General features: G+C 35.8%; 1 protein-coding gene across 1 annotated transcript; it reads left to right on the top strand.

Annotated features, from left to right (window-relative positions):
- Positions 1-442: 442 nt before the first annotated feature.
- Positions 443-14,137, top strand: LOC110687872 (AT-rich interactive domain-containing protein 6-like). The gene is made up of 14 exons (XM_021864514.1): positions 443-588; positions 2,963-3,549; positions 3,695-4,121; positions 4,298-4,337; positions 5,862-5,914; positions 8,406-8,451; positions 9,006-9,095; positions 10,633-10,740; positions 10,824-10,875; positions 10,996-11,068; positions 12,072-12,138; positions 12,232-12,282; positions 12,990-13,082; positions 13,734-14,137. The coding sequence occupies exons 2-14, from the start codon at positions 3,009-3,011 to the stop codon at positions 13,833-13,835; spliced, it is 1,743 nt and encodes a 580-aa protein (XP_021720206.1). The 5' UTR covers positions 443-588; positions 2,963-3,008; the 3' UTR covers positions 13,836-14,137.
- The last annotated feature ends 2,801 nt before the right edge of the window (positions 14,138-16,938 follow it).

Here is a 16,938-nt window from a genome sequence, read left to right as displayed (position 1 = left end):
CATCGAACCGCCTATAAACCACCTTCCCACGGCGCGATTCCATTGTTGTCCACCTACTGTTTTTTCCGGTAGATTTGTGCGATAGATGGCTGATTTCGGCAGTTATGGTGCGACAGGTGTTTTCCGGCAAAATTGGTGGTGCAGGTCGGAGGTCAAATTCACAGTTGTGTGCCTATAGTATTTAGGGTTTATGGTGGTGGGGGGCATGGGTGGTGAGATAATTGAATGAGGCCAAAGATTAAATTTATAAGGATAAAGAGGTCAATTAATACCGCAACATAAATAATTCTATTGTGGCATTTAGTAACTCCTTAAAAATTCTAATGTCCTCGTTAATATTTTTTGTGAAATTAATGTTTACTCCATAGTCCATAGAATGAATGCTGACTGTTGATATTATCCAAATCCAACGATTGACATCATACTCGAGTCATATATTTTCATTTTTATTTTTCCCATTCATTTTCAAGCCTTTTTTTCACTTTTATTACGCTGCACTTCTTTCTCTCTCCTCCATTGCAGCGAACTCCGAGCTCTCCATTGGAGCGGGTTCCGAGCTTTTGCTCCTCCATTGAAGCGACTTCTAAGGTAAGATGTTGTTCTTCAATCAACGAATATCAATTTCACAATCTAGGGCTTAATTTCATATAATCGTCAATTTAGTATTCAGTATAGTCAATTTAGGGTTCTTCTAAGGTTTACTAACTATTGACTTGTTTGTTATGATTTCTGAAGTGATTTAAGATTAAAATGAAGGATTTTTTTGCTTGAATTTTGATTTCTGCAATTTACGTTGATATTTTTGTTAGCTAGAAGAATTTTATGTGATTTGTTTGAGGCTAATTCGATAATTGAGTGAAATTTGGTTTTTATTGTTAGACCATAGTCGTATAAACCTGATAATCACTCTAGAAATGCGTTTTGAGGAAGAAATGAGAAAAGAGGAATAGATAATTCCGAATATAGCTTAAATTTTCGGTATCTCTCAAATTGTGAACATGGTAGAGTACTGTTATCTCGATTTTTGACTTTCGAGCATGTAATGTAAGCTGACTTGCGTGTTTTGAGATAGGTGTTGATTTACTAACTCCTATGGAACTCATGGAAGTTGTATTTTTCGTAATTGTCAGCCAATTCAAGTAATCTCTAATGTACCTGAGTTTTTGTTAGATGTTAGTTTTCTCGAAATAGTTTAAGCCTGATCCGGCTGCGTGTTCCAGGATGGCAAATAGTTTATAATTTATGTCTGAGTGTAAACCTGAAAAAACAAGCCTTCAATTACAATGCGTGCTCGTGGTGGATGCCACTGTGTTTCCGATCAAGGGTTAATGAAATTAATATCTTGTTTTTGTGCTTGTTATGTAAATTGACTTGTACGATTGTGAGAATAGGTGTTGATTTATGAACACCTATGGAATTTTTGTATCTTTCATAATTGTCAGCCAATTTGAGTATCTAACGTACCTGAGTTTGGGTAATATGTAAAATTTCTCGAATTAGTTCAGCCTGATCTGCCTGTGTGAACCACGATGTCAAATAGTATGTAATTATTTTATACAAAAACTTTATGCCTGAGTGTAAACCTGAAAACACGAGTTTACCAATTAAGGTGGCTCATTAAAATATGTGCACATGGTGGATGCCATTGTGTTTCAGATCAAGGGTTATGGAACTTAATATCCTGATTTCGTGCTTGTTGTTATGTAAACTGACATGTGCGGTTGTGAGATTTTGTTGATATAAGAAACACCTTTGGAGTATTTGTATCAATCATGATTGTCAGTCAGTTTAAGTATCTGATGTACCTGACTCTATGTTAATTGTTAGTTTTCTTGAAATAGTTCAAACCTGATCCTCCTGCCTGTGCCAAGATGTCAAGCAGTTTGTTTACTTTACACAAAAAGTTTATGCCTGGGTGTAAACCTGAAAATTTGAGGCTACCAATTAAGGTGGCTCATTAAAATGTGTGCACATCTTATATGCTGTGAAGTGGTGGATGCTATTGCGTTTCAGATCAAGGGTTAATGAACTCAATATTTCTGTTTTTGCTGGAATAGGCTGCATGTACCAGACAACCAGGTTTCCCTATACTGCCTCTAAGGGAACTTCTTAAGAGGCATTGAATATTGTTGATGTTGATGCTGTGTAACTTGATCCCAGCCTTTGTAGCTGTAGCTTGTAGGGTTTACTAATTTTTTTAGTGTGTAGCTTTGTATTTGTATTAAAAAATAATTACACTTTGAAGCTACATATAACAATGGTAAGACTATCATAGTCTCACACTCTCACAGTGCACTTAGGATACTTATATTAGCTACAAATGTACTCATAGCATTGTAGGACATAAGTGGGGCGAATATGGTGGATATTGGATACCTGTCTTGCATATGCACTACTTAGTATTGTAGCATTATAGAGTGACTTGCTTTAGTTAAGCTATCATTATCTCATTATATGAATAGTTTTTTTTTTTTTTTTTTTTTTTTTTTTTTTTTTTTTTTTTTTTATGTAAAGATGAAACACTTTGATTTTTACTCTATTTTAACACTCTACTCTCTTTAACATTAGTGGTTAATAGTTAAAGAGAAGCATTGTGATGTGGGATTTTGTCGAGTTCTTCTCGATGTATATTTTCAAAATATCTTTTTTTTTGGGTGTAAATTTTACACAATTAAATTGTAAGGATATTAGTGGTTGAAGCTATACACTAGCAAGTGTGAAGACAAAAGTGTTTAATTTGTAAAAACAAATGAAGTACTCCGTACATTTTATCAATGAAAAATGTAATTCTTAGGAATTTGTTGTGCTCCTTGTTCAAGCTGACTGATAGTGAGGTGCACTATTCCCAAAGGTGCCAAGAACATAGTCTTGTTGTATTTGCCCGTGCACTTATAAATCTGGTGTAAAATGAAACCCTGCACCTAGCAAGTTGACATTTTGTCCTTTCTTGTGTATTATACAGGTGCTTCTTGTAAATTCAGCGTCAAAGGACTTTTGGCATTGTTTCGATGACTGAAGCAAAGGAGTTCAAGCCATCTGGTGATGACATTTCTGGGTCAGTGAACACTGATCCAGATGCTATGAAAATGGAGATGGTCAAGGAGAAACATACAGAGGACAAGGAAGACTTTGAGGAAAAGGAAGAAGGGGAAGATGATAAAGAGAACGCTGAAGAGGAGGAGGAGGATGAAGGGGAAGAGGAAGAGGAAGAGGAAGAGGAGGAGGAGGAGGAGGAGGATGGAGAGGGGGAAGAAGAAGATACAGAAGAATCAGATGAGGATACAGAGGATGAGCTGGATAACAAATTGGAACCTGGGCCGGTTGATGTGTCAATTGACGGTGGGGAGGAAGAGGAGGATACTGAGGATGAGCTGGAGAACCAATTGGAACCTAGGCCAGCTGATATGTCCATTGATGGTGGAAAGGTGTTGCATGTGGAGGTTTCTCTGGAAAAGAACCCTGATAAAATTGTAGATTCTCCAACTCACGGGGTTGAAAATAACAAAACCGTGCATGCAGGCAATGTCAAACCGTCAGTAGATGATGATGGTATGTCTGAAGAAATCCAAGCAAAAGCTTGTAATGTCTTTTTGATCATATCTAAAAGGAATTTGGTTCGTCTAGTTGCTTTATATTAATGTTGTGTATGTTTTAATAATATTCCTTGTTCTCCCCTTAAAAAACAATCATGCAGATATTCCTGTGCCAGAGGCTTCAGTGAAAAGTAACGAGGGAACAATAAAGAAACCTGCTATATCTGATGATAAGGGATCCATAAGACCTGATAGTGAAGAGGGCCATGATGTAAAATTGGATGATTCACTTAAAGATAGGTCTGGTGATGAAACTGTTTCCAGAAATCAATCTTCTTCATTGAAGGTAGAACAGATGAAGGAGGAAGAACCGAAGAATGTGGCAAAGACAAAAGAAGGAGTTATGGATGTAGATGATAAAATTCCCAGTCTTGCCTCTAAATTTGACGTAGACACTACAGGTGGAGGGGAGTCAGGAACAGAAGATGAACAAGCAGCTTTTATGATGGAGCTTGATAAGTTTCATAAAGAAAGAAGTCTAGACTTTAAGCCACCAAAATTCTATGGAGAGCCACTGAATTTGCTGAAGTAAATCTCTTGAATCTCTGTGTGTTTGTCGCCCTTAACCTGTAACATTTTTATTGTTAATATAATGTCCTACATTATTTGTGCTGGAGACTTTTATAGCAATTAAAAATTATTACATTTAGTTGCTAAGTGAGGAAGTTATGTTGGATGATTTATCTCTATTTTCTTTCTACTAGGCTCTGGAGGTCCGTTTTGAAGTTGGGCGGCTATGACAAGGTATATTTATTTCATGCTCTCTTTGTTACCATCTATAAAACTTGTTCCAATTAGTATATGACTTATCTTCCTTATCCAGAAAAGATGAGTATTGTTTTTAGTGGTGGAATGAGAGGAACTGAGACATTAGCAAGTAATGGGTTGAACATTATTGACATAATTAGCAGCAAAGCTAACACTTAAACTTACTCACGATTCTTTGAATGTTTTTCCTTCTTATAGCTGCAAACCTCTTCACTTTTTACTTGACAGTCTTCTTCAGGGCTCAGTATTGTAGCTTGCACTTTTAGGCTTATGCACTTTGTAAAATTTGCATTTGAGAATTCTTTGTGTGTTTGGTTGCTTAACATAGGTTTGTGTTTTCAATTGATAACATGGAGTGTGGTATTTTTTATTGTCCACTTGTGGAACATAGTTCATTTCCATATCGGTTATCATAACCAAGTATGACGCTTTGCTATGCAGCGGAAAGCTGTATATTCTTCGTTGTTAAATTTTTGTTTCTGATTGTATAAGCTCTTCAAGTCCCTTTTCGTTTGAAATTGTGTACGATATATAATTACTGTATGGTACAACTAATGCTTATGCTCACTAATTTCAATAATTCTGAAAGTGTATGAAATCTTATTTTACTGAAAGTTTCTTCAGATAATGTTGTCCTGTATTGTTTGGTGGTGCTTATTTTGGCTTCTTGATTTCCTTCTCATTCTTTGTTTTCCACTTATTATATTGCATGTGCGCAACCTAGAAATGTCTCAAAGCTTTCATAAATTGTTTATTCATTAACTTGAACTAGGATATCAAAGACATTGGTAACTGGGAGAAGTTTCTTTGTTGTATACTTGTATTTCTTTAGCAAGGAGAAATGAAAATAAAGGCTATAATCCAGGAGATATTATTTCCTATTGAAAACCTAATCAGCAGCTAAATGCAACATATGATGGGGAGAGGCTAGATCAAAAGTTTCAGCTGAAGAACCTGGCCTGGTTATGCAGGTGCTTAGGTTTGGGCTATGCCAATTATTTCGCATAGAATTGATTCACCTAAGTTTCTATAAATTACAAGTATGAACTTATGAAGTGCGAAGTATTGCCTCAGTTTGAATTTAGTTGCCAAGTTAAAAATTTAAATTACACTTATCAAATTGTCAATTTATTCTGCAAGTCTGGACATGGGGGTATGTCTTTTTTCTAAATCACTTAACTAACAATTCGTTCAATAGTTCTATGCTGTGTCAGCGGGTCCAAATGCATACCCTTTTTTTTTTGAAGTAGCCTATAGCTAGGCAAACTAGCTAAGTGGTAGACAAGGTGCCTGTTTTAGGGATTGGTTTTCATACATTTGAGTTTTTTTAAATTTTTTGCTTAAATGATTTGTAAAAATGTATTATGTACTTTCTGATATGGAAAGCAGCAAAATTGTCGTACTATTGTTATGAACTTATCTCTTTTGAGGGAAGGGATGATGTAATTTATGATTTTTGTTGAAGCATATTTTGAATTTTATTTTATTACTTGTTTGCAGGTGACTGCTTGTAAATATTGGCGTCAAGTGGGAGAGTCATTTAAACCTCCCAAGTAATGGGCTAAGCCTCTTCCTCCTTACACTTTTTTGTTCTAATGCCCATTGCTAGAAAATTTGTTCATGATCCAATTATTTCATTTGACGTTGCACATCATTCACATATATTAGTGCAGATCCACTGCTTTGGAAGGGTTACCTAAGTTCAATATAGAACACTGACCTTTTTACCTCTCGTATATGCTGTGCATTCCAGTCAAACTTGTAGCAAAGGGGCCCTTTTGAAACTTTTTTTCTAAGAAATTAGAAAAAAAATGTCTGTATAATTAAAATTATGACCCAAAAAGACAAGGAGTCTTCTGAAGCAGATCATTGGAAAGTAAAAGCAATCTAGTGTTGCTTTTGTGAAAATTTGATGCTAGTTTAGGACCAAAGGGAGGCAAGGTTTATTACTCTTTCCTATATAGCCTTATGATCAGTATTCCTCATGTCTAAATTCTATTGTTCCTTTCTAGTCGTAGAATTGAAAGAATAGCAAAACAAACCCACCTGTTAAAGAAGCTTCTTCCTAATTGTTCTTCCCAAATCCGATACAATAGATTTTGATTAGATCTGGTTATTGGGTAGGGCATTCCAATGATAATAGGGTCAGGGCTAAGGTTAAAGGGTGCTTAATGGATAGTAGAGCTGGGCATGGGCCGGGCCGCCCCGCGGGCGGTACAGGCACGGCACGGTAGCGGCTCGACACGGCACGAGCCCGCTAGTGACACGGTACGACACAAGGAACGAGGGGTGGGCCGTGGGCCGTGCCGTGAACAAAAAAATAAAAATTTGGCACGAACCCGGCATGAACTTTTGGCCCGCCAGCATGGCACGCTAGCACGACTCATAATAATAAAATAATTAAAAAACTATAAATAATAAAAATAAAAAACAATAAAAAGAAACATTACAAAAATAAAAATAACAAAAAAAACCATAATAATAGCGAGAACTATAAATAATAAAAATAAAAATATTAAAATTAATGAATTAATAATAAAAATAATGGGCTGGCCTGCGGCCCGGCATGACTCGGCCTGCCAGGCACATTGGCCGTGCCGTGATGTGGGCTGGGGTGTACCATTTGGTGGCCCGGCCCGGCACAACCCGCCATCACCCAGGCCGGCACGGCATGGCACAACCCACCTCCTGGCACGGCGAGGCACGGCCCGCGGCAGCCCGGCACGACACAATGCCCAGCTCTAATGGATAGGGTCTTCAATAGACAGGGCCCTAATTGGGTAACGTCAATGTAAGGTCAAAATGTTTGCCCAATTTAATAGATAAAGAAAATAGATAGTGTAAAAAAATAACATGGATATTTTCATATTCATTTATACTTATTTATGGCTCTGGCCTATTTTTTTATAATTGATAGTTTATTGGCCCACCCATTATTTACCCGCATTAGTCCGACCCGGAAACGTGACCCTCTTTGACCCGACTCTCACTGACCCGCCCAATAACTTCCGGTGAATATCCCAAAAATTAAAATCTTTTCCAAAGAAACGTATCTCCTTAAGTCCTTAGGAATACACAACCAAAAAAAGAAAATGATTCTTAAGCACACATTTATTATGCTATGTAATTTGCAATTGTCATTTGTGTGGAGTCGTAAAACAAGTTAATTGTGTAATGGACTTCACCTTCATTGTCATAAACTTCAAACACATAAGACCTTGTGTGTCATTCTCTTTACAAGCTATTGGCTTTCTGAAAAGCGAACACTTTTAAACTTTTCCTTGAAAAGACACTTGTTTATGATATATGTGACGGGAAGGAACTGAAACTACAAGAGAAGCATATTCTTTGAGGGAGGAACAATATGAATTGACCTCTGAGCTATGAGTAAAAAAGCTTAAGGCGATAGGGGTCCTGTTGTCCCTTGGTGCTTTTTAAGAAAATTGACTGTTCTGTGCCTTGTGCGCTTTTGGTGCATATCTTTGAATGAGCCTCACCTAGATAAAAAAATTACTCTACCCCAATCACCTAGTGCCTAGGCGTGCTTTTTTATAAACTTCCCCCCCTAGACAATAGATTTTCTAGTCTACAATCCTAAAAATGCCTCAAAGATTTGAAATATTGTTGGGATGTTGTTAATTTATTAGAGGGATATAAATTAACTTTCCTTGCAAACTGAAGATGCGATATGGATACATGACTATCCCTTCACCTTAAAATCCTCCATCAAACCCAGAACCCTACATTATAGCTAAAATACGACTTAATGTGTCAACAACTTAATGAACCAATGTGGAAAGCTAGGGGGTGATTTGGGAATACCTTTTCTTCTTCCTCCGGTAATCCAATATTGTGTGTTAGATTGCTCTTTCACTAAAATTATGAAATATGTAGACTGTAAACACCATCAAGTAAAACAAAATAATTTTATCTAAAAGATAGCACTCTTATAGTCTCTTGCAAAGCATCACCAACTACCTCGCCACAATAGTGCAATTCTATATTAATCTGCCCTTAATGGAATATTTTCTGTAATTTTGACAGGACTTGCACCACAGTGTCATGGACCTTCCGCATATTCTATGAGAAGGTAAGCTCTTTGCTTTGTTAGATCTTTATATTCTCTTTCACTCTTTAGAATGAGCCTCACTTGTATTTAGCATTTCGAACCTTTTTATATGTGTACATTATCACTACTCCAACCCTAGGTAGAAGAAAAGAAGAGCCAGATATTCGTGTACATGTAGACTGTAGTTGGTGACTTGGTGCATATTTGTGAATGTGTATGGGAGGGCATTTGTCTGTTCCTTGTATGGTCAGTGTTTGATGGTGTAGATGATGATATGTATTCCATCATTTCCCCTTCCCCTATCCTCCTTCACACCCAATTCTCAAAAACCAAAGAAATGGGGAAAACAATTGAGAACAGGTGAATGTAGCAGATATGTTATAATTGTAGTCATTTCTTCTCTTCCCTTTTGTGTCTAGCTCTGTTAGTTTATATTTTGGTAGTTGCTTGTAAGTTTTTGTTGATTATATGATTTGTTGTTGGATTTAGTTTTTTTTTTTTTTTTTTTTTTTTTTTTTTTTTTTTTTTTTTTTTTTAAACTATGCATATTAATATTTAATAGTTCTTTTTTGCAGGCTCTTCTTGATTATGAGAGATACCGGACAAGTAGTGATGGCTCTAGCATTCCCGGTTCACTTGCTGTGCCTATGGGAGCTGAAAATCAGGTATGTAAAATTGTAAAGCTAATCAAATGTGTTTGTTTCTAATACTTGTATTTGTGTTATCTAACATATCACCAGTGTAACGTTTGGCCATAAGAACATGGGAAAACCCTGTATGTGATATCTAATATGTTTCTGAATGGTTGTCCTCCACACCCCTTTATTACGGGACTTGCTTCTTTGTGGGTGGCTGTTTTGGTAACATATATATTTCATTCATAAATAATCCTTTGCATCTTTCTAGTAATATCTGATTCAAAAATGCTACGGGGTATTTTTTTTTTATTGGCAATATAAGTTTATAAAGGAAAAATTCTTATGCTTGCACCTCTAGAAGAAATTTCTTTGTACCATCATTTTTGTGCATCATGTAGAAGTCCTTAACGACTTTACCAGCAATTTGAATAATGAAGAAGACAATGTTGTAACCGTAATATGCAAGATAGGGACTGAAAGGGAAATGTTATACACTCTTTTTGAACTTGTAGAGGTAGTAACAGAGACTGACTGGATGCTGTGATATGCTGTGGTTTTCAGCTTTCCTTTTTTTATCTGTTTGTAGGAGAGAGAGGAAGTTGGAGAAGCATACTCTTTTGGACTTATGTATGGGGTAGGGTCAGAGATCAGGGACAGTGGAGTCATGTGGTGATGCATAAGGTGGCTATTAGTTTTCTGGTTTTATTTCTTTTCCTGTTAAATATGCTCAACATATACTTCCAGAGTTTGCTTTGAGGAGCCTCTATGACATGGTGCCTTGACTCGAGGGAACCAAAAAGTTCTACTCCCTCCGTCTCCAATTAAAAGTTCCATATCACCCAAAAACCTTGTCTCTGAATAAAAATCAACTTTCACTTATGGCTATATGTATCACTTTATTCACGTTTAATCAACCAAACCCCACTATCTTATTTTTTACTCACTTTAAATCAACCAAACCTCACTATCTTATTTTTGCTCGCTTTGTATCAACCAATCCCCCTTATCATGTTTTTTATATTCATTATTAATCTACCAAACCCCACTGTCTTCTTTATTTATTTATTCTCCCTCTTAAAAATGTGTGCAAAATGCAAATGGGACTTTATTTAGGACAGAAAAAGTATGTGAAAGTTTGGATGTCTTTTGCTTGTCAAAACTGTAGTTTGGTTGTGGACTCAGGATAGTTTATGATAGCAAGTAAAAAGGTGTACATTGTGTCTTCACATTTGTTAGTATGAATACCTGTTACAAGCCTAATTTATTTAATTTTGTATTATTATTACTATTATTTTTAGTATCTGCTTGACATTTTGTTGTTTGCCCATTTAAAATTGTAACCCTGGATCATTCAGCAGTTCAGCACAGCATGTTGATTATTTTTCTGTTCAAAGTATTAGCCTTAAAAGAAATTTGTTTTGTTCATGTACTTATATCCCATCTGCTTCTAAACTTCCCAACCCCTACACGACTTCGTTTCTTGATGAGAGGGTAGAGGAATATATTAAAATTGAATTTGCCAAAATCATCTTGGGACTGTTTTGCTCACATTGGTAATGCCCAGGGTTCTGGATCAGGAAGGGCACGCAGGGTTGCTGCAGCTCGAGCTATGGAGGGTTGGCATTCTCAGCGTGTTCTTGACAATGGTGAAGTTAGTGACCCAATCATAAAGGTAATTTGACTGTCATGTTGATGATGTTCCATTTTGATTGGTGAAAGCTTTTTTGTGTTTAATATGAATACTTTTGTATTTAGGATAAGAATCTCATCTCGTTGAGCAAGAAAGAAAGACAGCTGAAAAACCTGGGTTCGCTCTCTTACTATGATTTTGTATATCCATTTGCTAATCTTTTCATTTTCAGTTTTCTTGCAACCAGTGGAATCTTTTAATTTATTATAGTCTGTTTAAATATCTTTGTTTCCTCAGGTGAACTGAAACGGAAAAACCCATCTTCAACAGATCATGCTGTGAAACCTGCACGCAAAGTTCAAAAAATACAGTAAGGCATCTAGATATATGATTTCCTATGGCCCTGTGAATTTTTTTAATCTGTTCTCAACTTTTCTTTAATACAAGTAGTTTATCTTGCTCTGTTGCACTATTGGTGAATCAATATTTTGGTTCTTCTGGAAGCGGGCAAAAAGAGTAGAACTCCTGGTAGTCTGTATTTTGAGCATAAGAAATCCGCAACTTTTCAAGTTTCAGTTTAGGTGGTGCGATTCTACATTATGTTGTGCATTTTGTCTCCCTCACTTCTTTTAGAACTTCTATATCTGTCAGACTGTCATTGACTTTTTTCAGGCGTTTCCCTATAGTTATTAATGCCATACCCTTTTAACTTTGAGTCCGTTGGTTGCTTGTACTTTTAGGGCTCGTTTGGTTCACTAAGCTGGAATGGATTGGTATGGATTCTCATACTTGGGTGGTATGGATTCTATATCCCATACCAATCTAAAGTTGTTTGGTTTAACCATGGATTGGATTCTCATATTTGAGTGGTAGTATGGATTATGAATCCTTAGGGAGGAGGTGAGTATGAGATTCCAATGGAATGGGGTGGAGTTAGAATCCCCCAGGTATGAGATTCCATACTTAAATAGCCCAACCAAACAAATAAAACCATGGAATGGATTCAACCCATTCCAAGAAGTTCAACCAAACAGCCCCTTAGTGTTTTTGGTATATAAAGTTATAAACACATCCCAAGGCTTGCCACAGGCAAGCTGGGTGTTAGAAGAAGATTTTTTTTTTTTCTTACTTCCTAGAAGATATGAAACTGTTAAAGAAGCAGTTTGTTGAAGACCTCAGTCTTAATGTGAATAAATTTTTCTCCTATCACATAACTATCATGTTTATATGATGAACTTTGATTTTTTACAAAATCAAAAACTGATAGCTATTGGCTTTTTGCTGAAAAGTCCATTGATTAACCTTATGTTAAATTTATTCTCCTACCTCTTACCTGCTTTGGAAGCCATGCTGATTGTTTCACTACCTGCCAGATCGGAAACCACAGTAATTGACATTGGATCTCCTGCTGATTGGGTGAAGATTAATGTTCGTGAGACTGTAAGTTTCTAAATTGTTGGATCTTTTATAAAATGCTTTCCTTTACAATTTTTTATTTACTTATTGGTTGTATTTTCTGTATCTCTGCATCAGAAAGATTGCTATGAGGTCTATGCTTTAGTTCCTGGGCTACTACGTGAAGAGGTGACATTTATTTCTTTTTCTTAATGTCCTTCTAGAACCAATAGTCATATGTCAATGTATAATTCTTTGTGATTCTAAGTAATATAAAGCTTTTAATCACCGGTGTTCTCCTTGGTGCAGCAGGGCAAATGCCCTTGAAGTTGGTACTGGTAGTGAATAATATAAAAATTAGCCAGTACTAACTCTCTAGGACTTTTGGCCCGTTGTTTCATTATGTTTGGTGTGTGTTCGTATAGTACCAATATGTTGTGGTTTTGCTGGAAATTGACCTTACACCCATATCCCATGATTTAGTATTTCCTTGTATTTCCTTTGGAAGGCCCAAAAGTAAATAGTTTAAATATTTTGTACCTTCAAGCATTCCTTGAAATGGGACTTATTATGCCCATAAGTCCATTTGTATGACTGAATTAATGTAATATTGTACTGTGTGCATATTATTATATGCAGTATTATTGCTGTTAAACTTCTTTCATCATCTTTTCATTTGTGTTAGAAAAAAAGTACACTCCAGTCACATCAAATCAGCTTGTTTTAGGCTAAACAAATTGGCTTATTGTTAAATGTGTACTCTAGAGATGTGAATGGAGTTTTAAAGTAATGAAGGAAATAGAAAATATGTTTTTGGTGCGTTAGCCATTGAATGCAGGTGATATTGATTGTAAGAATGTACAGTAAACCTATTTGCTTTATTTTACTGTTAACAGGTGCGTGTTCAGTCTGATCCTGCTGGTCGTTTGGTTATATCGGGTGAACCTGAAAATCCTGACAATCCTTGGAGTGTGACACCTTTCAAGAAGGTATTCTTCTTTTTATGTTACTTTTTTTTAGAAGAGGAATGGTTAATACGTAAGCTGAGATTAATATGGAACTCTAAAACAGATAGATCTTTGCTGTTTGTCTGTTAGACTATCCTCTTGCAGGGCTATGAAACATCTGATTTAATCCTAGAAGGATAGAATTCCATTAGGCTTCTTTAATTGATTCTTGATGCTCTATGAGATGTATAAGTAGGCATTGTATGTAAAAAGAATTATTCCTCTAATTCTTATCAGTAGTATTGTAACTATTACGGAGTATTACTTATTCTGTACCAAATACCTTGCCCCCTTTTTTTTTTTTTTTTTTTTTTTTTTTATCTTTAGTCGGGTCCCTCCTCATCCACTACGTTCTCTCCTAAATCTTTCTCAAGTTTTATAAAGCAAGTAAAAAGGGGCATCGGAGTATTAGCTGTTTTATTTATTTATTTATTTTTATAAAGCTAGTAAGTTTGCTGTTTTTTCCCCTTTCCTTTTCAATGATGTAATCTATTTTCCTTTTCCCTTTGTTTGTTAAGCTATCATTTGTGTTTACTGATCTCCATTGTTTGCTTGCATTATATGGTGTCATTATAAATACATCACAGTATTGTTTTGGTACTGAGAATGTTCCCCATTGTCTGTTTTGATCAGGTTGTTAGCCTACCGTCAAGAATTGACCCACATCAGACATCAGCTGTGGTGACATTGCATGGGCAGTTGTTTGTTCGGGTACCATTTGAACAATATGACTAGCTTCCAGCAGGTTGCACATAATGATTTGAGTGTACTGTAATTGTAGGATTGCAGATCCTAGTCACATAGGTGAGGATAGCGTGAGCTCGTAGTGCTGTCGATGTTAGGTCTGTGTTCAATCTGTATCTTCCTGTATGCCTCCAACTTTCTGTACTTGTGGACATTGTAGAACTTGCCAATTGCAAGTTTCTTATCAAGAATGAAATTAGGTTCTTCAATGCTTAGAATTGAATTTTGTTATTAATTACATGCTGCAGCCGTTAGCTGATGTTAATGAGTACATATTTTAATTTTCTATTAAAGATCAAAATTGATGCTATACAGAATTTTTCAAACAAAAATCAAGGGTTTTTTTTTTTTTTTTTTTTTTTTAAAATATAAAAAGAAATTATTACAAAAATTTTAAGATATGAGCATACCTTTATTTTATGTACTAATGTTATCATGATGTACTCGAATTCCAAACCTTGCTAATGTTATCATGATGTACTCGAAAACCTGAACTGAAAGTGAAACAACTCAAATTAATTCGACAGAAAATAATATTGCACCCAATTTAGCTCCAACCCCGAACCTTGCTAAGCTTAACTGAAAGTGAAGTAACTAAAATTAATCCAACTCAAATCCGATTTGAACGACACAATCACCGGGTTTACTTATTTATTAATGGACAAAAAAGAACTTTCATAAACCTGTAATCTTAAAGGGTAGCCCATTATCCTCAGAGTCTCAGGACTTTCAGCAAGGCAGTCAGTTAGGGATGACAATATTAAGTGGATATCCGTTAACCCGTTTCACCCGCTTTAAATAAATGGACGAAAATCCGAATTAAATGGATGAGAAGTGGGTGATGGGATCGGATCGGATGTGGATGATACTTTTTTCACCCGCTAACCATCCACCCACCCGTTTAACATATATTAAATTTTAAATCTAAGAATTTAATAATAAAATATGAAATGTGCAAGAAAATTACTTTTTTTTTTTTGTTCCAAATTAGGTTTTCAAACAATATGTTGTCATTGTTTACTTTTTTATTAAATAAAATAAAAATTTATTGTATAAATAACCAAAAATAAGATTTAATGTGAGTTTTTTTTCCATTTTAATACTCATCCATTAGTCATTCGCTCCACCCGTTTCATTCGCGGATGATAGACGGACGGATATTAATGATGGGTGAAGCGGGTGACGGATGGATGTGGATGGAGCGATTAGAATAATATATGGATGCGGGTGAAGCTCCACCCATTCCGAATCCGATCTATGCCATCCCTACAGGTCAGTCACCGCTTTTTTTTGGTTAAGTCAGTCACCCCTTTTTATTGGGTTTAATGTGCAGTTGAATAGTTACGGGGTATGATGCCAACATCAAATTACGAAACCAAGCCCTGTTTGTAAAACTTAGTTCCCGCTTTTTTATTGAGTGGTTGGTTTGTTCTGATTCGCAATGCACATAAACTGTTCGATGAATTGCCCCAAAGAGAAGTTTCACAATTTTCCTAGACCTTTGCTGTACCTTTTATTTTGGAGATTAAATCATCTATTCTAGTGTCTACGAGATGAAATTTTGGCAATTTAGACCTTGTTTTCTTGTGTGGATTTTGGTGGTTAGAGTGCAGGTGATTCGATTCATAAGTTTTTAGGTACTTTGAAGATTGTAACATTTACTAGGTTAACTTTTAATGTTAATTTTTTCTGGGTCTATGAAAATGGTGCATTATGTTGGATGAGTGACAAGTTTTCGAGGTTCGGGTTGTTGGGTGGTTAGTCCTTTATATGAGTAACTGAAAATGGTTGAGGTTCCTGATTTCCAAAACATAGCATCACCACTGAACAAGAAGTGAATTCTGTTTGTCCAAGTAGTGGTCTAATAGCGAAACTCGACGCATAGCAAACATTCTCGGGATGGATGTGTCGTGATCGCGCATGGGTGGTATTGAGGACTTGAGGTAATGCAATCTTTGCTTGACTCTTAAAGTGTGCCTGTACTTTGTCAGATTCTAGAAAGTCTGATGTACATCTTTCTTCACTGTTATTTTAGGGAATGATGAACTTCAAAGATCATATCGTAGCCTAAACTTGAATATTGTCTAGGCTGTTGGTTTTTGTGCTTCATTGTGAAGACATATTGCTGCAGGATAAGGTAGTTTTCTCAACTGGAATGTATAATTTCTCCTATCATTTGACTTGTATTTAATTGGTACTTTTGATGCTAGCATATTTACGAAACATTCCACATACGTGTGCTAGTAAATTCTTTTAATAAATTCTGTTGATTTTGCAGTTGGTTTCGTTGCTTCATGTTCTTATGTATTTTACATGTCTAGTTAAAGTAGCTAGCCCACTGCATCAAGCATAGTATTGAAAGCTTACTTCTTGATGCTTGGTAAAATTGGAGAAGTATTTTTATAGGACTTAATGAATGTCTTAAAGATAAGGCCCCTTTTATTGGCTGACATAACCAAATTTTCGAATATGATGCATAATTAGTAATTTACAGTAGCTTTTATTGTAACTTATAAGAATAGAAGAAAGGGTTTCACACTTTCACAATAATAGAAAGAACCCTTTAATCTCCGTGCCATCCCCAAATTCCATGGTATACTCCATGGGTATCATGTAAAATACAGTATTCTATCATTTGGACCTTTGCAGTCTACAGATTTTGGGAGCTACTTTTATAAAAGTACTATCGTTATTCCTATAATGTCTATTGACATAGCACTCTACATGAATGTGTGTACGCACTCACATCATCATTAATTAATGTCTTTCTGTAATGGCATTCGTCTATTGCTAATTAGCCATCTAGCTAAGTCCTGTAGCACATATTGAGAATGTTAGTGTTAAATGACATCTTTCACCATCCTCTACCTCTATTCCTCCTCACTTATGCACTCACACCCTGGCTACAGTTTTCTCACACAAGGGTGGTAAAGTGGTAACTCACATGCATCTTAAGGACACTTGTCCTCAAGACATGCATAACTACCACATCGTGACAATATATTTGTCATTATTTTTCATAAAATCATAACCCCACAGCCCTAATGAAACAAAATTTGTACAAAAGCAATTTGTATTTGCAGGAAAAGAATTA

The sequence above is a fragment of the Chenopodium quinoa genome, unplaced genomic scaffold (assembly GCF_001683475.1).
Source record: "Chenopodium quinoa cultivar QQ74 unplaced genomic scaffold, ASM168347v1, whole genome shotgun sequence".
NCBI classification, from domain to species: Eukaryota; Viridiplantae; Streptophyta; class Magnoliopsida; order Caryophyllales; family Amaranthaceae; genus Chenopodium; species Chenopodium quinoa.
Note: the sequence above shows the minus strand (reverse complement) of the source record. Positions and strands in the feature narration are given on the sequence as shown.

Bases quoted from the DNA above. Each gene is read 5' to 3' on its own strand.
- LOC110687872 (XM_021864514.1), top strand. From the start codon at position 3,009: ATGACTGAAGCAAAGGAGTTCAAGCCATCTGGTGATGACATTTCTGGG. The intron at 11,069-12,071 runs GTAAGGCATCTA...ACTACCTGCCAG, and splicing joins CGCAAAGTTCAAAAAATACA to ATCGGAAACCACAGTAATTG. The intron at 12,139-12,231 runs GTAAGTTTCTAA...TCTCTGCATCAG, and splicing joins AGATTAATGTTCGTGAGACT to AAAGATTGCTATGAGGTCTA.